The sequence below is a fragment of the Triturus cristatus genome, chromosome 1_1, assembly GCF_964204655.1.
Source record: "Triturus cristatus chromosome 1_1, aTriCri1.1, whole genome shotgun sequence".
Classification (NCBI taxonomy): domain Eukaryota; kingdom Metazoa; phylum Chordata; class Amphibia; order Caudata; family Salamandridae; genus Triturus; species Triturus cristatus.
The window spans coordinates 1,206,254,179-1,206,278,302 of record NC_140579.1 but is presented as its reverse complement, the minus strand read 5'-3'; the positions used below and the strand labels follow the sequence as shown (position 1 = coordinate 1,206,278,302).

General features: G+C 51.2%; 1 protein-coding gene across 11 annotated transcripts in view; it reads left to right on the top strand.

Annotated features, from left to right (window-relative positions):
• Positions 1 to 24,124, top strand: part of LPCAT4 (lysophosphatidylcholine acyltransferase 4) — a 1,035,593-nt gene that overhangs the window by 929,172 nt on the left and 82,297 nt on the right. For all 11 annotated transcript variants that reach the window (XM_085651786.1, XM_085651792.1, XM_085651797.1 and 8 more), the window contains exon 13: positions 2,254 to 2,407. In XM_085651786.1, the coding sequence (XP_085507912.1) occupies positions 2,254 to 2,407 (154 nt within the window). The remainder of the gene's footprint in view (positions 1 to 2,253; positions 2,408 to 24,124) is intronic.

Genomic DNA, 24,124 nt, shown 5'->3' with positions numbered 1-24,124 from the left:
AGAGACCCCCCATTTCTAACACCTACACTCTGCCATTAAATAAGTCACTCTGTTTGGCTTTGAAACGGGGTCTCAAGTCAAGTATATTCCATCCAGTGCAGAAGTTTGCAGCTACGATTTCTATCCACTAAAACCAGCATTAAATCGCTTTGGCAAACTCCACAATTCTAGTTTGCCCACCTAGAGATCAGGGCCCCTATCATGAATTGCTGCACTGGCTCAGCGGGGAGTCGAGCACATGTTTTTGCAAGACTGAAGTTTTAAATTTCAAACATACGGAATTGTTCCGACTTAATGCGTGAATTTAGACAAAGAAGCCTGTAATGGAGAGACGTTTTAAGCTCGCGGTTTCCGACTCCCGCTGGTTCATGTATTAAGTCGGAGAATTCCTATGTTATATATGAGGTTTCGACGCATCCCATAAAATAACAAGCATTTGCAATGCAATATGACTCACATCTATATTGCATCACGGACAATGGGGGGGAGGGCACGGACAAAAGCAGTGCTGGCGGGGTGAGAAGGGGGCACAAAGGAGTGCTCACAGTCCAGGTACCGTGTAACACTCGAAGTAAAGGGGCCAGTAGCCATGGGAGCTGACAAATGACGACATAGATGTCATAAGGAGGGACTAACAAGCCTCAAAATAAATCAGAAGACATCATTTACGAAGGACAAAGACACAAGCCAATAAAAAAAGGTGAGCAGAGAGTGGGCGGAGCTTCCACGAAGCTTCCACTCCATACTAAATACTGCATGCCTCCCAAAGTGAGCAACGCATGCACGCTGCTGATATAGGCTCCACCTAAAAAGGTGTTGGTGAGTTACAGGCATTAACCTTAGCAGAACCTTTCTTTTACCTTAATAAAGATAGAGTGATTCTTTGGGCTAACTCAAAATTCCTTCCAAAAGTAGTCTCTGCTTTTCGTATTAACCAATCAGATGTGTTACCTGTGTTCTTCCCTCAATCTGATTCTGTAGCAGAAAGAGCTCAACACACATTTGATGTCAAAAGAGCACTATTATACTAGATTGGAAAGACAAAAGATTTTCACAAACCACTTTTGGTTGCCTTTGCTCCACCTCATAAAGGGAATCCTATTTCTTAATCCACTAATTCTAGATGAATTTTTAAATGTATTCAAACTTGCTATGTGAAAGGTGAAAAAAACTTTAACTATACCTCCTAGAGCACATTTCACTCGCAAAATAGGAGCATCTATGGCCATTTTAGGCAATATTCCCATAGCTGACATATGTAAGCCAGCTAGATGGTTTACACCACACACAATTACCAACATTATTGTGTGAATGTATTAGCACGTCAACAAGCTAATGTCGGACAAGCAGTGCTTAAAACACTTTTTCAAACAACTGCAAAACCCACTGGTTAGCCACCGCTTTGGGAGAATACTGCTTTACAGTTTATGCAAAGCTTGTGTATCTACAGCACACATGCCTCGGACGGATTATGTTACCCTATAAGCCTCTGTTCTTTTCATGTATAGCTGTAGATTCACATGCACCCTCCCTCCTCCCCGAACACCTGTGGTTGTTGCAGTTCTTATTATTCATGTTACATACGCATGGACATCTCTACACTACACTTCCTCCATTCTCACCCTCTTGCGTTCAAAACAGTCTAACAGTCGAGTCGATGCCCTTGCGCACTATCACCAAAAGGAGGAGTTACCTTACCTCGTGACTGTAAAAGACTTCTTTGAAGAAAAACAACTTGCAAACATCTGGATTCAAAACTAGATGGTAGGAGTATACAAGGCATGTGAATCTACAGCCCTACATGCCAAGAACAGATGCTTACAGGATAAGTAATATAATCCTTTCTGTATGACTTGTAAATGACGTCTCTGCACCTTCATAACTACTCCATGGCATCTGCTAACAGGACGATGCTGTTGGGGGTACCATGTACAATATAAAAATGTATTAGGTAACTATCAATGGGGCAGTTTCTACCTCGATGGTCCAAGCCAACTGAAGCATTAACGCCTTTGTCCTTTTAACATCACTTGAAACACCTCTTTGGAACACCACCCTGTTACTAATACTTTTTTTTCCCACCATCCTCTCCTTCCGTGCTTTTCTACTCTTTTCCTCATTGCATACGTTTTTTTTCCTGTTTATTGTTCTTTTTCCGGATTGCACCCTTTCTAATGCTTACTCTGCACTGCTGAGAAAATCATTTTCGACATTGTTTTCCACATTCATTAAACCATTTTTGTTCCTTTCCAGCTATTTGCAGAGGAGTGTCAGGAAGGAGAGCTCAGATTATATGAAACTGGCTTCTCCTCCATTCTACGCACACTGCTTGGTACCTGCCGCAGCGACTACTCCAAAGTTTTTGCTGAAATCTGCTCGGAGAAAGAAACAGAAGGGCTTTCCAGAGGTAAATTGTTAGCCTAACTTTACCATTCATTATAAAGTAGTTAACCTAGATGTAAGCCTGTTACTTCAATATTGCCCCTGGGAGCTACTGCATTTACTAAGGAGTTGTTGTTTGAAGGGAGGCTGGTGTGTTCTTTTTAACTTGAAGTTTGAAATCTGCCATCCTACGCTCTCCTATGCAGTAGGCATCCTGTGACCGAGTTTGAATATTTTTTTTTTTACAGCAGCTAGTGGAATTTGGTGGACGGCCGACATTGCAAGTACAGATTCTCCTCCCTTCTTTCACTCTTTCATTTGGAACCAGCAAACTAGAGTGACTGAGACTACAGTTCTCCTAAGTTTGCCAAACTACGTTTGCCAAACACTGTGCATCAGCCACTACAGGCCAACATACCTAGCTCTGCGCCAGTACAACATTAGCTGCCTGTACAGAACTCCACAGTACATTTAAATAGTGTAGGAAACTGGGTATTTTGTTGCAGTATCCCCCTACGGTTTGCCCCCATTTAGCCACTAGATTTAGTTTTTTAACTCTGACAGTGCACTGAAGCCTTCTAACCAAACCTCCGTGTCAGTGCTCTTTACTTAAAACACTGTGATGTCTAGTTGTAACCGAATTAGCAAAGAACTTCAGCAACACCTAGTAAATGGTACCCCTCGTACTTAGGACATGGGTACTAAAAAGGGTCCCTCAGGGCTGCAGCATATCTTATGCCACCCTAAGGGATCCATACACAAATTCCACACAGTGCCATTCAAGGCTGCAAGACATGGTGCAAACCATGAGTGAAAACACAACAGTGCAGACTCCTGTGTGCCATGCCAAAATCCCTTCATTTGATATAAATAAGCCACCCCTACAGCAGGCCTTCGAGCCCCAAGACATTGGTGCATTTTATTTTATGTGAGGACATATCTGCATGAACAGGAATGCCCCTGTGATGTCTACTTCCATTACTAGATATTGCAAGTGAACACGGATGCCATCTTAAGGTATATACTGAGCACTGATCAAAATGAGTTGCCCAGCTACATAATGGCTTCACTGCTACAAATGTAAAAAGAACAATTGATGGACAGAACAATGTCATACATTCACCCCAGTACAGAGATCTAAGCCTATAGGTTTTTTTGCTCACCAAGCCATTCCAGTTTGGACCCAGCCATATGCAAATGAGTCTTGACCCTGCGCCCAATGAGAACAGTCCAGCTACATATGGAATTTGGTATCCAACTCCTCCTATTAATAACCGCATACTGATTCCATTGATGGATTTATATTCTAAGCGCCCAGAGGGTACCTTAGAGGTGGCCCTGAACCCTTCTAGTCAATCAGTATTTATAAAGCGGGGCTCATCAACCAATAGAGTTCCCAGGTGCTTGCAGTCCCAGAGGCTTATTCGAACAGCCAGGCCTTGAGGGCCTTTTGGAATTCCAAAAGTGAGGTGGTGGTCCGGAGGTGCGTTGGGATGCTGTACCAGGTCTTTGCTGCGATGTGGGAGAAGGAGCGTCCTCCACTTCTGCTTCGGTAGATATGGTGAGAAAGGGAGGCGGTGCGTAGTCTTCCCGACAGTTGACAATTTAGGCAGTGGTTAATGTTTGCAGGTCCTTGGTTGTGTAGAGTCTTGTGTGCGTGAGTCAGCAGCTTAAATAGGTATCTCTTCTGTACGGGGAGCCAGTGGTGTTGCCTGAGGTGGGGTGTGATGTGGGTTCATCGGGGAAGGCCAAGTATGATTCTGGCTACTGCGTTCTGTATGATCTTAAGTCTCTGTAGGAGGTGTACGGCGATTCCTGGGGCGTGGCCAAGATGGCCGCCACGACGGACGCGTCCTGCTAGAGCTCCGGGATCGGGCTTTACCCTCGCCCGTTCTCAGCAAGCCTGGGGGCGCCACATGACTTCCTGAGGCTGTCCGGAGGGGCGGGGAACCCAGCGCTGCAGACCCGGTAGCGGAGCGGCTCCCGGGCGCCGGACCCTTGATGCGGGAGCTGGCCGGGTGCGGAGGCGCCGGCCACAAAATGGCGCCCGCCTGGTGCTGCCGCGGTCACTGACGATCGGCGGTCAGGGCATTGGCGTTGACCGATCCCGCTCCCCGGCTGCATATCACGGGAGCAGAGTGCCGGGAGCGGAGGCGGGGCTGCAGAGAACTTCGGGCTCCGGAGCTGCGGAGGTGCTGGTGGGCTGCCCGTGGGTCCCCCCCCCCCCCCCCCTCCCCCCGAGTGGCAGACATTGCTGGCGACGCGGAGCGCGGACGGCGCTGCTGAGAGGAGTGATCCCCGGGGGGTGTGGAGATTGAAGACGCCGACCAACGAGGACTACCTTCGCTGTCACCCAGTGCGGCGGAGTGGAGACCAGAGAGGGACCGGGTGACGGCCGTGCTGCGGAGCCTGAGAGACTGGGATTCAGGTGGGCCCGCGCGGCGGCAGTCCGGTGTGTCGGCGGCGCTCCCCCCCCCCCCCCCCGGGGGGGGGGTGATACCCATGCGGGGAGGCCTCGGGTGCTGATTGCGGTGGTGCCTGCCTGGCCTTAAGATGGCGGCCAGTGGCGCCCCGGCCTACTGACTTGGAAGGCAGATCGGCGAGGGAGGTGCACGCCATCTGCTGAGGCCCGAGGGTGCTGCCCGGATCCCGCCCTGACGGCGGCGGAGATACCGAGAGGGGCCTGGACTGCCGGGCCCCACTGACCCGGCGGCGACATTTGGCCCGGGGACACGCGGCGCAGAGCACTGGCCGCAGGAGACAAGGGACTGGTTGCGACGCCGTGGAAGGGGGCCTCCACCGCCCGGGCGATTGATCTGCCCTCCGTGGCCCCGCTTGCCCCACGAGTGACACGGCCCGAAGGTACTAACAGTTGGAGGTAGGCAGAAGCGGAGTGCCGGGGGGTCCGGTACCGGCCGCGGCCACATCTCGCTCGGACACTGCAATCGGCCTGCACCTGCAGCGGCCCTCCGGGTGGGCGCCATGGGCAAGTCCAGGACAGGGCAGTCGGCCCCGGGGACGGCGTCGGGGGTCCAGGCTGGCGCACGTGGAGGGGCCCCGGCAGCGGCTGGATCAAGCGGAGAGCCCTCTTTGTCGATCAAGCTGGATCAGGTCCTGGTGGCGATTGAACAGTCACGACTCTCATTGGAGCATCAATTGGGCACCTTAACCACGGACGTCAGTCTCCTCCGAGATGACCACCGGAAGCTAGCCGATAGGGTTGCAGACAACGCCAAAGCAGTCGCTTACATCCAACCTATGGTGGACACACACCGGGACTCGATGCAAGCTTTGATGAGTCGCATGTCCACCATGGAAGAACGCGTTGATGACTTGGAGGGGCGGTCTCGGCGCTGCAACATCCGAGTCCTTGGGCTGCCGGAAGGAATCGAACGGGCCGATGCGGTGGAGTACATCGAGACCTGGACGAAATCGTTCACCCCTGATGACGACCGCACGGCCTACTTCTCGGTTGAGCGGGCGCATCGCATGCCAGCTCGTCGGCCGCGGCCGGGGGCCCCACCTCGCCCGATGCTGGCCAAGTTCCTCCATTTCAGGGACCGAGATGCGGTACTACGAGCGGCCAGACAGGCGGGCCCACTACGCATCGAGAATAAAACCGTCATGATCTTTCCCGACTACTCCCGGGCGGTTCAACGCCAACGCGCATCCTTTCTGGAGGTGAAACGGCGCCTTCGAGCTGAAAACGTACAGTACTCTCTCCTCTTCCCGGCCCGTCTGAAGATTATCCACGGCGGTGTCACACACTTCTTCACGGCGCCGGAGGAGGCGCACGACTGGGCAGACCAGAACTGTACCGGGGCCCAGAGGGCTGGGCGCCCTGTCGAACAACGAGCAGCTGCGGGAGGACGCAGGAGGCAGCGCTCACGGAAGAGACACCGCCCTGGTACCCCCGGGGGGCCGGCACGCACTCTGGGGTCACCGGACTTGGAGCAGATCGTCCAGGAACGGCGCCAGGCCCTCAAAGCGGCGGCGGGCCTCTGCCCGGCCTCCCCGGCAACGGACTTGGAGCGGGCTCCTCACGTTTTCACGTCAGAAGAAGAGGAGGACAGTGAGGCGACACAGTCCGGGGTGGACTCGGGAGCCCTGCCCTCAGTCACCCCGCGGACGGCGGACGACCTGATATGACTGGCTCCGTGCGGAGGGCCGCACGTCTGCGGCCCGAGGTGATGCTCCCCGCCCCATGCAATTGCAAGCCCGGCGCCTCTGGCGTTATCCCTGCTGCCCGGGGCACTCTCTCCCCCCCTGAAGTGCCCACTTTTTCCCCCACTGGCTAGCCATAGATCCTGCGCATAGCCCGCTTGTAGAGCTCAGGACGGACGCCAGCCGACCCCCCCCTTTCCTAATAGGTTCATGCTCCCCTGCAACATGGGAGTTAGTTTGGACGTGTCGCGCTTGACGATAGGTCCCGTGTGTTGGGGCATGTTATGTTCGCCTCACCCTTGTTTCCCTTTCCCCTTACACACACCCCTTCTGCACTGTGTCCCTGCCCGCGCGCCGATGAAAGGTCATGCTGCTGCGCTGGATCCGTGGGGGTGGGATGGAGGGATTGGCACTGGGGGGGCCCTTGGGGGTCCCGGGGGACCAGTCCTGAGACGCACGCTAGGCACATGTCCTGATGGCGCAAGCTGGTAGAATAACATTCCTTACACTAAACGTGCGCGGCATGCACACAGCGCGCAAGCGGTACTCCGTCTACGCATACCTCAAACGTCACCAGGCACAGATTGCACTCCTGCAAGAGACACACCTAGCGGCGGGGGAGGTGACAAAGCTGCGCAGGCGGGGGACCCTTTATGCCACGACTTACTCTGCATTCGCGCGTGGTGCCCTCATATGGGTGCGCCCGGGAGTCCCCTTCCAGGAATTGTCACACGTAATAGATCCGGAGGGTCGTTATGTATTGTTGCTTGGCCGGTTAGACGGCCAGACGATCTTGCTGGGCAGTATCTATGGGCCAAATGTCGACCAATCCAAATTCTGGGACGCGCTCTCCCATCCCTTAAGCGCATACACGCAGGCACCATGGCTCCTGGGGGGCGATTATAATTGCGTACAAGACGTGAACCTGGACAGATCTCATCCGCCCCTCCCCTCTTCCCCCGTTGTAACGCAGGCGAAACGGTTTACCACATGGATGCGTCATTGGTCCCTGGCGGATGCTTGGCGGCTTCGGAACCCCACCGCTAAACTTTACTCGTTCCACTCCAGGCCGCATGACCTTAGAGTGCGCCTGGATTGTTTCCTTGGTTCTCCCACCATCCTCCCTGCTGTTCTGGACGCGGATTACCTGGGCAGAACTATCTCCGACCATGACGCCCACACGATCACACTGCAATGGCGCCCGCCGCACCCCCCCGTCCCTGCCTGGCGCCTTCCCAGGGACAGTCTCGAGGACCCGGTCTTCCGGCAAACCTTAGCGGACCACATCAGTCACTATTTTAGGGAAAATACTGGCACTGCCAACACCCGAGCTTCAGAATGGGATGCTTTTAAGGTGGTAATGCGTGGCAATTGTATTCGTCATATTGCAGGGGTCCGGCGGGTTCTGGAGGGGGACATACAGCGGACGGAGGGGGCGCTGGCCGCACTCACCAAGGAGACGGACCCTGCGAGGGCCGCGCCGGCTGTGTTGGCTAATGCTGAGACCGCATACGCCACAGCGCTGGCAAGCATGCGTCGGTTTAACTTCGCGGCGTACGCGGTTAGGGCCCATACGGAGGGCGAGCGGGCGGGCGCTCTGCTGGCGTGGCTCATAAAGCGGGATTCATGCCTCCCGACCATCGCGGCCATCCGGGACGTCCAGGGCACCCTGGTGTATTCGCAGGGGCAGATACTCAAGGCCTTCCAGGAGCACTACATGCGCCTGTACGCTAGCCGCCGCCCCTCGGGGTCGGATGCCGCCCCGGCGGCCTTCCTGGATCGTATTCAGCTTCCCCGCATAGACAGGGATACGCGGCTGGACCTCGACCGCCCTCTCAAAGCGGCAGAGATTCGGGGCGCCATGAAGGCGCTAGCCACCCACAAGGCCCCGGGTCTGGATGGCTTCCCCCTGGAATTTTATCAGACGTTTGCGTCCCAGCTGGTCCCCCAGCTGGAATTGCAGTTCCAAGCGGCTCTGGACGTGGGAGTCCTGCCACACTCCATGCGCGAGTCCGTCATAGTATCCCTCCTCAAACCAGATAGCGACCCGCAGCAGCTAGGCTCTTACCGACCCATAACCCTATTGTCGGCGGATTATAAAATCTGCGGGAAGGCCCTGGCGGACAGGTATGCCACGATCCTCCCGCGGCTTGTCCACCCCGATCAGAATGGATTTGTGCCTGGCAGGCACACATCTTCGAACATCCGACGGCTGTTCCACGTGCAGGACCAGGTGCGGGAGCGGTTCCCTCGGGCAGCGTGTCTGGTGCTGGACCTCGAAAAAGCGTTCGACACGCTCTCTTGGGCTTACCTGTTTCAGGTCTTGCTCCGAGTGGGCGTCGGACCCCAACTGCTGGCCTACACACGGCTCAGCTACACCTCGCCCAGTTCCAGAGTGCGTATAGGCCCTCTCATCTCGGACTCCTTCCCGATCCGGCGCGGTACTCGACAGGGGTGCCCCCTCTCCCCCCTCCTATTCGCGTTAGCAATGGAGCCGCTGGCGGCCATGCTGCGAGGGGCGAGCGAGGAGTGGGGCATCCCGATCGGCAATTATACCCACGCAGTATCACTGTATGCCGACGACGTACTCGTATACGTCCGGGACATCACGACCGACCTGACCCCAATATCAAGCATCCTGCACGATTTCGCAGAGGCGACGGGCCTTAGGGTGAATTGGGCCAAGTCCACTGTTTATCCCTTGACACCCACCGTGCCCCAGAGTCCGATACGAATCTGAGGCATAGCAGTCTCGTGGAGCCCCCAGGCGGTTCGATATCTCGGCGTTAAACTATATCATACGCCGCAAGATATCTATGAGGGGAATTACCGCACGCTGATGGGTAGTATTCGGTCCTTAGTCCATTTCTGGAAGGATCTCCACTTGGCTGTTCCGGGAAAGATAGCCGTTGCGAAGATGATTTTGGTGCCGCGCCTGCTCTATCTCTTCTCCAATCTCCCAGTGGTACCCCCGAGATCCCTGTTCCGGGAATTGGATACCCTGCTCGGGACCCTTATCTGGGGAAACGGCCGCCGGCGGATAGCCCTGGCAAAACTACAGCTACCCCTTGATCAGGGCGGGTTGGCGGCTCCCTCATTCGAGGCGTATTTCCTCGCTGCCCAACTACAATGGGTGTCGCGTTGGACGGCAGGCAGGGCACAAGAGGAGTTGTGCACGGAGACGGGGCGGATCCCGACCCCAGCGGTCCACCGTATGTTGCTGCCGGGTGCAGCGCCCCCGGCATCCCGGCCCCTCCAAGTCATGACGGCGCGTGCCTGCTTGGCGCTTGTTCATCGACTCAGCCGGGGTATTCCCCTGTACTCCCCGCTGTTACCGTTGGTGGGGCTACCTAGGGGTCGGGCGTACTACACGGAGCAAATGATGTGAGTGTGGACGGATTACACGATCACAGAGGTGGGGATGTTGTTCTCTGGGGAGGGCCTGCAGCCCTTCGAGGCACTGGTCGAGGACTTCGAGCTCCCTGGGGGCCAATTCCTGCGACATAGGCAGCTTCTATTGGATTGCCGGAGGCAGTGGGGAGGGGTTGAAGTGGAGCCCCCTACACAACCGGTCATCCATGCGATGCTGCAGATGGGGCCCGGCCGCCATCTAGTCACTTGGATATATAAAGCGGTGAGGGCCCTGCGGAGCCCTACGTTGGCGACCCTTAGAGAACACTGGGAAGATGACTTTCAAAGGCCTCTGCACGATAGGGAGTGGACAAGGGCTTTGGAGTATACCAAGAAAGTGTCCCGTAACTACCGGTTTAAGAACATCCAGCTACATATCCTGCATAGGGCGTATCTAACCCCAGAAAAGTTGCAGAAATATTTCCCCGACGGGGTATTTGGATGCCCTAGATGCCTGGAGCCTGCTGCTTCGTTCAGGCACATGTTCTGGGACTGTCCAACACTCTACAGTTACTGGCACACGATTCACGCTACCCTAAAAACGGTCACAGGATTCCGGGACATGGACACATGGGAGGCGTGCGCGCTGGGAATTCATGACCGGCATAAGCAGCAGAAAGTGGAGAGGAGGTTTGCCTTCCTCATCTTGATCCTCGCTAAACGATGCATTGCCATGCATTGGAAGGCGCCGGGAGGGCCCCCTCTAGCGGCATGGGTGGGGGCTGTCAGGAAGTGGGGTAGAGCGGAGGAAACCACACTCAGAACGGAGGAAGCCCGTGGGATGCGCAAACACCCGATCTCAATGCCCTGGGCCATGTTAATGCACACATTCACGCAGGAGACAGAGGCCGCGGCGCACCCGAGACTGATAGACCCTCTGGGGGCACCCGCAACGCCGGAGTCCATCCCGGGTAGTGCGCAGGCAGGCCGGGCTCCTGGGGTCTCGCAGAGGTTGTCCCCCCGGGCCCCACGACCAGAGCCCTCATAGGCCATTTTGGATGCTCCCGCCCCCCCTGCCCCCCCTCCTCACCTCCGCGTGCGCGACTACCCCGGTCCTTTCCCACACGATGGTCCAGCGTATGAGCGCGCAGCTCCCAGTACTCCCGAAAGGCGACACAGTGCACCCTCCCTTTCCCCGGTTTCTCCGCCCCCAGTTAGTTCATGGTTACTTAATGGCTGCACTTCCATAGCCCCTGCGACACCCCTCACAGGGGGGGTAGTCCTACTGCATGGCACCCCTGCGGCAAGGCGATTATGGCGCGCTCCAGTAGGGTGCACCCAGAGGCTGGCCCGGGCACACATCTGCAGCCCCACTCAGGACAGCGACGAACGGCTTGAGGGGCCAGAAGGCTGCACGATTGTATGGACTGTGCACGGGTGCACTTGAAATGTAAACCTATGTGATAATGCCGATATCGCCTGTGCCCGTGTGTTTTACTATCTATAAATGCCAATAAAGAAAGTTTTCAAAAAAAAAAAGGAGGTGTACGGCGATTCCTACGTAGAGGGCGTTGCAGTAGTCCAGTCGACTGTTGATAAGGGCCTTTGTCATGGTGTGTCTCGTATGTAGGAGTAGCCACTCGCAGAGTGAGGAAGCAGGCAGGTGAGACAGCAATGATCTGTGATTTCATTGGGAGCTTGTTGTCAATGATGATTCCACATGGTGGTCTCAGGAAGTGGGTGCAGGCCCTTGGTCTGATGACCATCAGGAGTCATTCCATGTGTAGCTGCTTTTGCCAAAGAGCAGTACTTCATCCAGTCGACATTTGTCATGCATCTGTGGAATTTGGTTCTGGTGTTGGAGGGATCGTCGGTGAGTGAAAGGATGAGTTGGGTGTAGTCTGCATAAGAAATTACGTTATGACTGTGGGATCTGACGATGTTGGACAGTGGGTTCATATATGCATTAAAGAGCATGGGACTGAAGCATGAGCCCTGAGGGACTACACAGGTAATCTGCTTGGATTCCTGAGTCGAAAGGTGGGAGGTGAAACCTCTGGGTTCTTCTGGTGTGGAAGGAGGTGATCCATCTGAGCGCCTCCCATTGGATGCCGATGTGGTGGAGTGTTTCAATCAGGGTGTGGTGGGATACGGTATCCAATTCTGCCGAGAGGTCGAAGAGGATCAAAGCTGCTGTTTCTCCTCAGTCAAGGAGGGTTTGGATGTCGTCAATGGCAACGATCAGGGCAGTTTCGTTGCTGGGATTGCTGCGGAAGCCATACTGGGAGGCATTAAGTAGCTGTACTGCTCCAGGTGTGTTTTTCCAGTATCTTCGCTGGGAATGGGGGGCGGGAGATTTTCCGGTAGTTTGAGAGATTGCTGGGGTCTGCGTTTTTTTTTTTTTTTGAGTAGTGGTCTGACTTCGACATGTTTTCAGGCATCAGGAAATGTTGCTTTGGTGATAGAAGTGTTGAGTAGGGTAGTGAGTTCCTGGTCGATCCTTTGGCTTCTGAGGTTGCAGATGTAGTGCGGACATCGGTCTGTGAGAGCTCCAGAGTGGATGGATTTCATGGAGGAAGTGGTGTCCTGGGTGGAGAGGATGTTCCAGGTGATCAGTGTGTGGTTCGTGCTGGATACGATGGTGGCGTATGTTGAGGAAGTCTGTGTGTGTGGGTATTCGACGTTTCTGTATATGGTTGTGATCTTGTTGGGGAAGAAGTGGGAGAGGTTGTTGCACAGCTCCTGTGAGGATTTGATGTTGTTTTCGCTGACATCTGGCTTGGTGAATGCCTTAATGATGAAAAGTTCCTTGGTGGTGTTGGTGCTGGTTTCCATGTGTGCCGTAAGGGCCGTCTTCTTTGTTGTCCTCAGCAGGAGGTGGTAGAGGTTGAGGGAGGTCTTGAAGGCTGCCCTTTCTTAGTTGTCTTTGCTGGTGTGCCAGCTCCTCTCCAACTGTTTACTATCCAGTTTCGCTTCTCTGAGTTCTTGGGTGTACCAGCTTGCCTTTTTGGAGGATTTTCTCTGGATGTTGCTCTTGATAGGGACGATATTGTCTGCACAATTAGTGATCCAGAGGTTGTCATTTTTCACTTTCTGTTCGAGGGTGGTGGTGGTAGCAGGGTTGGAGGTGTTGAGGGCATTGCCCAGCTGGTTATGTTATGTTAATTGCACTTATAGAGCGCACGGTTACCCTGGGGTGTCCTGGCGCTAAGCACTGGCTACTAGGAAAAACTAGATTGTATGCTATTGGGAGAAGAGCCATGTCTTCAGCACCTTTCTGAAGGAAAGGAGATCCGGGGCATTCCTGAAATAAAAAGGAAGCTCATTCCATGCCCAGGAGGCACAAGTGATAAAACTCCTGCCTCCCCAGGTGACTCTTTTAAATACGGGAACTTGAACTTGTTTAGCTCCAGTAGATCGTAACATTCTTCCCTGGACATAGCATTGGAATTTACGCCTAAGGAACTCGGGTCCTGTTCCGTTAATGACCTTGAAGACGGTACAAAGTGCCTTAAAGCTTGTTCTTTGTTTAACCGGGAGCCAGTGCAGTTGCCTCAGCTCCTCTTTTACGGAAACAAATTTCGGGGTTCCTGACAACAATCTGGCCGCTGCATTTTGGGCTAGTTGGAGCCGATTGATGTGTTGCTTCTGGGCATTAAAATATAGGCCATTACAGTAGTCCAAGCGCGACATTATGAGGGCCGTTACCACTGTCTTGAGACTGCTTTCGGTCAGGAATAACTTAATTTTCCTTATAATTCTTAGCACCAGAAAGCAGGCCGAGATCACCATACTTATTTGGTCACCCATGGTGAGTTTATTGTCCACCAATACCCCAAGGTTTTTTGCTTTCCTTGTGGGTATGGGGCAAGAACCAAGGTCTTCCGGCCACCATTCAGGTGTCCACACACGGGGATTATTTCCAAACTTTGACCTCGGTCTTGCTAGAGTTTAATTTTAGACAGTTGGAGGCCATCCAGTCTGAGATGACACACATGCAGTCATGGCAACGTGCCCCTGTTTCCTTTTCCCCACCCTCAGTCAGTGACAACACTATTTGAGTGTCCTCAGCATAAGAGGTGAGTTGGAAGCCAATGGATCTAATAACTCCTGCCAGGGGTGCCACATAGATATTAAAGCGCGTCGGGCTAAGAGATGAGCCCTGTGGTACCCCACAAGGAAGGGTTTGAACATATTACCGTCCAGATCCACAGTTTAAGACCTATCAGAGAGAAATGATTGCAGGACTGTCCATTCTCGGCCTTCGACTCCAATATCTGACAACCAGTCCCTCAACACTTCGTGAGGGACCGTGTCGAAGGCCGCAGACAGATCCAGCAGGATCAGTATGGCATTGCCTCCCTTGTCTATGGCCTCTCTGATTTCCTCCGTGGATTTCAGTAGCGCCAACTCCGTGCTATGGTCTGCTCTGAACCCATATTGGGATGGGTCAAGAGAGTTGTTAGACTGAAGAAACGCACTGAGTTGGGTGTTCATGGCCTTTTCCAAAATCTTGGCAGGGAATGGGAGTCGTGAGATCGGCCTGTAGTTGTTAGCGTCTTTTGGGTCCAGAATCCATTCTCCAGCAGAGGAAGAACAGAGGCCTTCTTCCATATTTGTTTTAAATATGCCAGAACTGAAGCTGGCATTCAGCAGGGGCGTAAGTGCAGTTCTGATCACTTCTGAAATTTGCTTAATAACCCGCACAGGGCATGTATGGTTAGGGGCTCCTGAGAGGATTGAATTCAGAAGTTTAATCGTTTCTGGTATCCCTAGGGGTTTGAATTGTTCTAATACCGGTGTAGGGCAAGAACTGTCCAGTCTGTTCATATGTGAGCGCACATGTGCCTTTTTTTAGCTTGGGTGAATGAGGTGAAAATCACTTCTACTTTTTGTTTTAAAAAGTCGGCTAGTTTAACCCAAAATTCTGGATTGCCCTGGCTCTTAGGGGCATTCGGGGTGGCCAATTTTTTTTAATAGTTTAAAAAAGTTCCTTTGAGTTAGATTTAGCTAGTGCTATTTGCGTTGTGAAAACTTTTTTTTGGCTTCTAGTAAAAGCTGTTTATAAGTGGTAATGCAGTGTGTATACCTTTTCCTGTCCGCCTCTGCGTACCTTCTACGCCAAGCCTGCTCTAGCTGCTTACAGGCCAGTTTTTTAGCGCTCAGTTCACCAGAATACCAGGGTGCTGAGGGTAGAGCCCGTTTAGGAGTCTACTTTTTTTCAGGGGCTAGATGGTTACAACTTGTGCCTAGCCATTGAGTGTAGGCTACTGTGGCCTCTTCCACTCCCAGCGGAAGAGAGCACATTGAACACCGCAAAGAATTTTCAAGTTTCTTAGTGTCCAATCTTCCCCAGTCCCTAGATGCAATCTCCTGGGTTGGCTTTATACTGGCTAAGTGGCCCCTGTGACTGTTCAATTCAAATTGAATAGCACAGTGATCAGACCACAAGAGCGGGAGAACTGAGGTGCAAACTAAGTCGATGTTATTAGAGTTTATCACATCCAGGGTATGCCCTTTTTCGTGGGTCGGGCCTTCACCAACTGCTTAAGATCACCAACCCCCATAATTTGCTCCAGTCAATCGGTATTAGGATCGAGGAGGATTTCCAGATGAATGTTAAAGTCCCCTAGTACCGTGTAAGAGTCTAGGCAAAGCCCTTCCTCCAGCATGGTGCCTATTATATCCAGAAATCCACTTCTAGGACCAGGTGGGCGGTAAAGTAGTTTACCTTTAAAGGTCCGATAGTATTCTGAGTGAATACTTAAGGCTAATGCCTCACAGGAAGTATTGGGGGCAGTAAGAAAATTAGGTTCCACTGAATCGTGGTAGATGACCGCCTGCCCTCCGCCTTTTTTATGTGGCCTATCTAATGTGTAACAGTGGAAAACTGGGGGAGTTGCCTTCACTAGATCTGGTCCAGAGGCTTTGTCTGTCCATGACTCAGTGACGATGGCCAACTTTATCTCAAGTTCCTCCAGTAATAAAACACATTCTGTGCTGTTTGATTAAAGATCTAGCGTTTAGTAAAATACATTTTAAGGGCCCTGTATCGGTAACATTAGTCTAATTGGCTGGTCTAACACCTGGGCCAGAAGCTGGCAGTTCAAGGACGCGGGGGAGGTGTAACTGGCATCTAGGGCAAGTACTTTCCATGCCTTTATCAACTGCCTTTAGGGGGATAGAGAGGCAGCTACGCCTTCCCTTACCAGGATTAAGTCTGCATAGCTCTTCTCTGGTGTAACTCGTGGAATCCAGGGATAAATGGCCAGGGTGACTGGCCCTGAGCCCGGACCGAACGCGGATGGGCGCAGACAGGCTTGCCTTCGGCGCGCCAGCGGCACGCCCGCTGCGCGTGTCCACTGCGCATCTGCATCAGCGTGCTGACTAAATAGCCTTGCGTCCGACCACTAGACCGCTAACGATCAAAGATGGTGGCCCGCCGGTTCGATTCCCCTCCCTCCCTTCACCTTCCTTTGTGCAAAGTGGCAATGCAAGCAGCAATTTAGCAGCAAAACAGTTTAAAATATTTAAAAATTAGAATCGAGTCACAGTAAAAGTTTAGAAGCCTCAAATCACAATGATGGTCCTCTCCTGGCGAGCATTGAACGCAGCTTCGTCCAGGGAACCAGAGCTGCGCGTCAGCATGCTGGCTAAATAGCCTAGCGTCCGACTACTAGACCGCTAACGATCAAAAATTACGGCTTGCCTGTTCGATTCCAATCCCTCCCTTCACCTTTCTTTGTGCAAAGTGGCAATGCAAGCAGCAATTTAGCAGCAAAACAGTTTAAAATATTTAAAAATTAGAATCGAGTCACAGTAAAAGTTTAGAAGCCTCAAATCACAATGATGGTCCTCTCCTGGCGAGCATTGAACGCAGCTTCGTCCAGGGAACCAGAGCTGCGCGTCAGCATGCTGGCTAAATAGCCTAGCGTCCGACTACTAGACCGCTAACGATCAAAAATTACGGCTTGCCTGTTCGATTCCAATCCCTCCCTTCACCTTTCTTTGTGCAAAGTGGCAATGCAAGCAGCAATTTAGCAGCAAAACAGTTTAAAATATTTAAAAATTAGAATCAAGTCACAGTAAAAGTTTAGAAGCCTCAAATCACAATGATGGTCATCTCCTGGCTAGCATTGAACGCAGCTTCGCCCTGGGAACCAGCGCTGCGTATCCGCGTCAGCGTGCTGGCTAAATAGCCTAGCGTCTGACCACTAGACCGCTAATGATCAAAGATGGTGGCCCGCCGGTTCGATTCCCCTCCCTCTCTCCCTTCACCTTCCTTTGTGCAAAGTGGCAATGCAAGCAGCAATTTAGCAGCAAAACAGTTTAAAATATTTAAAAATTAGAATCAAGCTGATCAGAGAGATTTTATTCCACCTCCAGTGTGGGGCGTTGATCATATTGGGGGTGGCGTTGCTGGGGCTGTAGATGCTGAAGTGGACAATGGAGTGATCCGTCCATGTGAGTTCTGTGACATGGCTCTATTTGATACGGTTGCCTGAGGTGAAAAATTAGTCCCGCGTCTGTCCTGTGGTGTGTGTAGGGTCTTGCATGATCTGGGTCAATCAGAGGCTGCTCATACTCTCGAGGAGGTGTGCGATGTTTTTGTTGTAGGGATCGTCCATGTGGAAATTTAGGTCGGCGAGGAAGATTTAGTCCTTGGAGTCTAAGGCTAGGGGCACAATAAAGTCTGCAATGGTGTTGCAGAAGCTGGAGACGGGTCTGGGGGTCGGTATGCGAGGGTGCCTCTATAAAGTCCAAAAATGGGAAAAACTGAAGTATCTTGAGAGGTATTTATTTCAGTGCAGCACAGTACCCTGTACAGCTTCAACTGCCTGGATGGAAATTAATCTCAAACACTCACATTCCTAAAGAAAATCCTATTGCATCAGGCATATCGATGACATACGCAAAGGTGACAATAAAGCAGTAGATCTAACAGCATCTGATGGTTGTCTTGTCGTCCATGTGGAGCTTGAAATTGAGATGTCCCATGGGGGTGGTGGTGGTGTCCGTGGTGGTGGTACACTGTGTGGTCTCTTTGTGGATGGTGGCTGTTCCTCCTCCCGTCTTGTTGTTGCGATCATAGTGAGTGATTTTATATACATCGGGGATCGCTGAGGCAGTATCTGGGGCGGATGTGGGGTTGAGCCAGATCTCAGTGAAGAATACTATGTCGGATATGAGGGTGGCGATGAAGTCCCATAATTCATTGGAATGCTTGCATAGTGAGCATGTGCTGAGAAGGGGACATGCCCTAATGTGCTGGATGACTGATCCTGTCCAGTCTGCCACAACAGACGAGTTTCTGACCCCCTAGAAGGTGAGAGACCCACTCTCAGAAGTCAGAAAACAATGTGTGCTCTGGCAGGAGGTGTTTAGACCTCCTCCAGCAGGAAGCTAATAGATCAGAATATCAAGGCCAGAGGCTTCATTGTTGGAGGGTGACCAACCACTTCTGCTTAGATAGTCAGGAGGCGTGGTGCACTGACAGGCTGAACACTCCTCTAGAGTGGGCAGCCTGAAGCGTACATGAAAGAAAGGATTCCACCATCTTCAGTGTGGTAGAATTAAGAACTCTGGGATAGGGTGATGCCCACTTCCCACAGGAAGTGGTCACCTAAGGGGTGTAGTGATCCCTGAAGTAAGTGGTCCATTGGCTACTACTCCTCACTCTCCTTAAAGCCCCTAAATTCAGTATCTAGGTGGCTTCCTGACACCAGGAAATCAAATTCAACTACAGGAAACTCAGAAAGAAAGAAGGAGATCCAAAGAGAATGAAAATTAAAAACCTGCACCAAAGATTGGCGCAATACCCTGCCAGGCTGCTTGCACTTCGACCACCGCTGGGATCGACTTTGCCAAGAGCTGGACATCATCCCCAAAACTTTTGGAGAAATGCCCAGCACCTCAGCAACCAGAAAAGATCTCCTTTGGATCAGGGGAGCTGCTTTCCTGCACCTGCAGGCACTGAAAATCATCTGCCTGGTCCACCATGTTGCAGGCCATTGGGCCCACCGAAGGAGCAGAGTGACAGGAGAATGTCTTCGTGCTTCAGGAGGTCAGATCTGTCTCCTTGCCAAGTTTGTAGATGCCAGGACCTCCAGGAGTCACCCAGCACCATAACCCTGGGTACCGGTGAAGTTACAGTAACCAAGACAGACCTACTGTTGAGGCATGTCAGAATCCACAAGGGCAGCACTGAGAGTGGCCCTGCTGCCCTGGTTCACCTCTTCACCATGTTACTAAGAAACCGAGTGAGTCTCTGACCTCTGCGACTCAACGTCTCAAAGCACCCCTGCACCCGAGCACCATAGCCTGAGTCTGAGGGAGGCAATGGTGTCGACGGGGTCCTGAGACCCTCAAAAGCTTAGCACAACCTTGGCTTCGGCCAGAATTGTCCACCAGCCGCCTGCAACCTCTTTCTACAGACACCGAAAACTGCCTTCAGCAGTGCGACCCCGCCGGACAAAGCCCCGATGCACATGAGCCCCTCAGCCCCAGTTTGAGTGGGCTGATGGTGTCCCTGCATGCTCAAGACCTGAGCCCCTGTTTGCGTACAGCCAGACTGGCCTCCTCAGTCCTTGCTTGCAGCCTCTTTTCCACAGGACCGTTTCCACTTAAGTAAATGGAGCATCCAACACTGAAACGCAACTCTGCATACGTGCGCCCCAGCACCTCCTGAGTTGTCATGTTGGTCCTGTCTTGGACCTTGCCCCATACTCACCTCAAGTCCAGGAGAACAGTATTGGTTTATTCCCCATAGGATAAGATTACCTCTTGAAGTCCACAGTATATGTGTATTTTACTGTGACTTCAAAACTGGTAACTAGAAAAGTACTTACTCGATTATGATTTGGTGTCTAAATTCCTATAAAAATCTGTTATTTTTATTAATTGATGTCAGATTACTTTGAGTGGGTGTTTTGTTTACTGACTGTATGTTCAATAATTACTTAACACTATCCTGTGATAACCCTAAAATGCTCACTCACACTACTACAAAAGAGAGCATTTGGGATTATTATTTAACTCCTGTAAATCAATAAGGGTCGCCTGGACACAGTGTACCTCGTTTTGATACTCTGTATAGAGAGCCAGCTTCCTACAGATAATCAAGGCCCAATGAACACATAGCCATACAAACTTTGTGTTAATTTCATCCACCCTGGCCCAGCACCACAGACTCGTCAAAATTGCCTTAATAGATGCACAGATTAATAAAACGCTTCTAACCTGACCTAACCAATGACTTCAAGTGGGGGGATTATTATTTAACCCCTGTAAATCAGTTTAGGTCGCCTGACTGTCTGGTACACTGTATAGAGAGCCAGCTTCCTAAAGATAGTCAAGGCACAATAAACACCCCCATACAAACTTTGTGTTAATTTCATCCACCCTGTTGATAAGCTCAACCCGATCTACTTTAATTTATATCTGGGCTCTGCGACTCACACACAGATCTGTGCTTAAGGTGTTTGTACCAACTGGCCCAGCACCAGACACTCATCAAAATTGCCTTAATAGATTCATGAGCTCATTTTGTCCGTAGTTGCTAGGGGACCATCTGTTAGTACACGGGACAAGTACTTGATATTGTAATGTGGTAACTAAAGACTACAAACACCTTTAAGAATGGTGCATCCCCCTTGATGTTCACAAGTTGCTAACCCATACACTAGATGTCTTACTGTCTTTAGTACCAGTTCTTAAAAAGATTCTGAAATCTACTGTGGCAAATGTAATCCTATTTATAATTCTGTGTTTTTTTTATTCAGAAAGAATTTATGTGTGTTCCTGGGATACTGCAACAATTGCAGTTTCTAGAAGTAATTTTGGAGTTATTTTCTGAATTCCTGGTTGCTCCCACGCAGAGGCATTTCCCCATGTCTAATTCTAACATTTTACAATTGCACATGTGTAAATAATTTTGAGTAGTGCACTTCCTAATGAACTTTTTTCACTCCACCCTCCTTCCTCCTAAGACCAGAGTAAAAACATCTAGCATGGGAGTATGCCTTGTAAGGGTTTGTCAGTCCTCACAAACTTGTCGTTTGATTATCCAACTCTCTAAGGCATGACAATTTGGATAATTGCTCACATCATGTTTCTTTGTTCTTATTTGTGAGTAAATTGCTTTGCAAGTTTAAATTCCTGGTTTGTGATCAACAAAAATGATTTTGCACTTGTTGGACCTGGGATCCTTGGCTTGGATTCCCCCTACCTTTTTACCTTCAGACCTTCTGTTTTGCTAACTTTTTTTTACAGGACTTAAGGATTTGCGCACTTTACCACTGGTAACCAGTGCTTAAGTGCTTCTGCTTAAGTCCCTGGTAAAGTGCACTACACGTGCCCTTGGCCTGTAAATTAAATGTTACTAGTGGGCCTACTGCACTGATTGTACCATCCACTTACGTAAGTATCCGTTTAAACATGACTCAGGCCTGTCATTGTAGAGGCTGTGTGTGCAGTTTAAACTTTTTTTTTTTGACTTGGCAAATAAACCTCTTATCGGGCCAACACCTTCCTTTTTAATATACATAAGTCGTACCTAGGGTAAGCTCTAGACGGCCCAGAGGGTAGTGTGCAATTTATTTGAAAAGCAGGATATGTATTTTCCAGTTTTACTTCTCCTGGTAGTGAAAAACTTTTAAATTTGTTCATCTGATAGAGACATCTAGCCGCAGATTCCTTACCATTGAATTTCCTGTCAGACTGGATCCAGAAGATTTTCCTTTGAGAAATGCCCCGTTAAGTGGCGTCGGTGGGCTCTTGACGTCATGGGTGTCGTCTGGGCGGTAGTGACATCCGCATCACCAAAATAGGCACCATCTCGGCGCACTGACATTTATTTATCTCGCACCAGTCAAGCGCTGATCCGTGAAGAGAGCTACCCTCTGTCACTAATTGACAGGCTTTTTTCAACATTTTGTTGACCCCTTTTTTGGTGTGTCGACTTTTGGGTTCAAACCATGCGGTGCCTGTCACCACCCCATTTCGGTGACAGACCCACACCTGGTTTGACTCTGCTGCCTGGAGCGCGATTACGACTTGAAGTCGTGATGCGACTACTGGACCATGGCTCCAAAAGCTTTGAGGCAGCAGTTCCTAAAACTTTCTTGTGGCTTAGCACCATCTTGCACGACTCCTAAGAGATCACAGTCCTGGTTGAGAGGAAGGTCGAGGCACTGCTTCAGAAGTCCCAAGTCATCGTCCTCCCATGAGTCATTAGTTAGGTCAGGTAAGAGGTATAAGAAACACAAGAAGTAGTTGCATGCTTCGACTTCTCCCCGTCCGTCGTCTAACCCGAGGGAGGCGCCTTGGCATCCTAGGCCTTATTCTTTGGAACCTGCACCTGCGTCAACTCTCCGCTTCCTTGCCTTTTCAAGAGCGGCCCGTGTCCAACTTAAAGGGTTTCACGATGCAATGTGTGTCAGATTTGGGCAGCTTGACCCTATCGGCGTGCTTTCAGACTCTGTTAGCTCAGAAGGGCTCCATCTGGTTCCACGCCATCGGCCCCGACGCAGATGTCCTCCTATGGATCCAGAAATGGATGCCGTCCGGCATTAGTTGTGCCATTGTGACTTTCCCTGATGCCGGCCCTGACACGATCCACCTGGTGCCCCCCCATTCTGATTCCCGATGACCAGGAGCCGGTACTGCATCGATAGTAATAATAATAATGTGTAACTTCTAGAGCATGCAGCTACCTCAGCAGTGGTGTCCCGGCCCTTGTAGCGGACTAGGTGAGGGTCAAGCAGGACATTATGACTACTTAAAAAGCCAGGTTTTTAGCGCTTTCCTAAAATCCTGTTCTGATTCCAACAGGCGAAGGTGGGCAGGGATAGTGTTCCATAGTTTCGCTGTTTTCACCGCGAAGGATCGGCCACCTTGTCTGGCTTTAAGAACTGCCACCGAATCCGGTGTCAACAGAACCTCCAAATCCTAGATCGTTTCCTGAGCCCTATTCAAAAGGGCTAAAAGTAGGAGAAGATTGGGAGGGGTCACTGGACCCTTTAGAAGACTAGCCTTATCATGAAATGGACTGGAATGAGGAGTTGGATGAGGCCACTGGACTAGAGACCTCTCCAGATTCTGGCATGCTTTCTCCTGCTACCATGGCTACGGAGGAGGGAGTGTCATTTGCTATGGTGGTGCAAAAGGCGGCTGAGGTCCTGAACCTTCAGCTCCCTTCGGTGGCGGTCAAGACTAATATCTTGACAGAGGTCTTGCTGCTAATTGTCTCCTCTTCAGTACCCTTATTACCCTTTAATGAGGCCCCTTACAGAGGTCCTACTGGGAGCCTGGTCTTAGCCCAGCACAGGGGCTCCTGTGAATTGGATAATTGCCTGACACAACCGCCTTGCTCTGGGCAACCCAAGCTTCTTCACCACCCACACACCCTAACCCAGAGAGCTTGGTGGTCCAAACACACAAGTTACTTACCTTCGGTATATATCTGTAGGAAACATTAGTTAGTTATAGATTCCTTACCTTAGAATTACCCCCAAGCGTCAGACTGGATTCGGAAAGTTTTTTCGTCAGTAGTACCTCTGCACGTCGGAAGGTGGTGTCGGTTGGCTCCGTGTCGCTACTTAGATGCTGCCCTCGTGCGCTGACGTCAGTTCTGTACACGACTCTCCGCGGCAGAAACGCAGAGCCATGCAAGACACTGACCATTGGTGCACAAAACTAGGGCCCTGAAAGGATGTCCTTAACCCTAGAAATTAGTTTGCAGAACGGGGAGGATGGTTGGGGCGGTAAGAAATCTATAACTAACTAATGTTTCTTACAGATATATCGTTACTGAAGGTAAGTAACTTGTGCACCTGAAAGAAACAGGTTAGTTATAGATTCCTTACCTTAGAATAGATACCCCAGCAATACCAACCCCGGTGGTGGGTCTGCGAACCAAGATCACACCAGAAAATCCTCGAGAACAGAACAGCCACAGAAGCCATCTCTCTGGACTTGGCTGTCCAGGTCTTAGTGTTTGGTGAACGTGTGCAGCGATGCCCACGTGGCTGCCTGACAGATGTCATTCAGAGGCACTCCCCTTCCCAAGGTAGTAGTGGCTGCCGTCGCCCATGTGGATGAGCGCGTAGCCTGACTGGAGGTTCCTTTTTAGCCACAGTAACAAGCCTTAATAGACAAAATGACACATCGAGAAATGGTGCGTTTGTGTACGGCCCGACCCTTCTTTGCACCCACGTAACTAACAAAA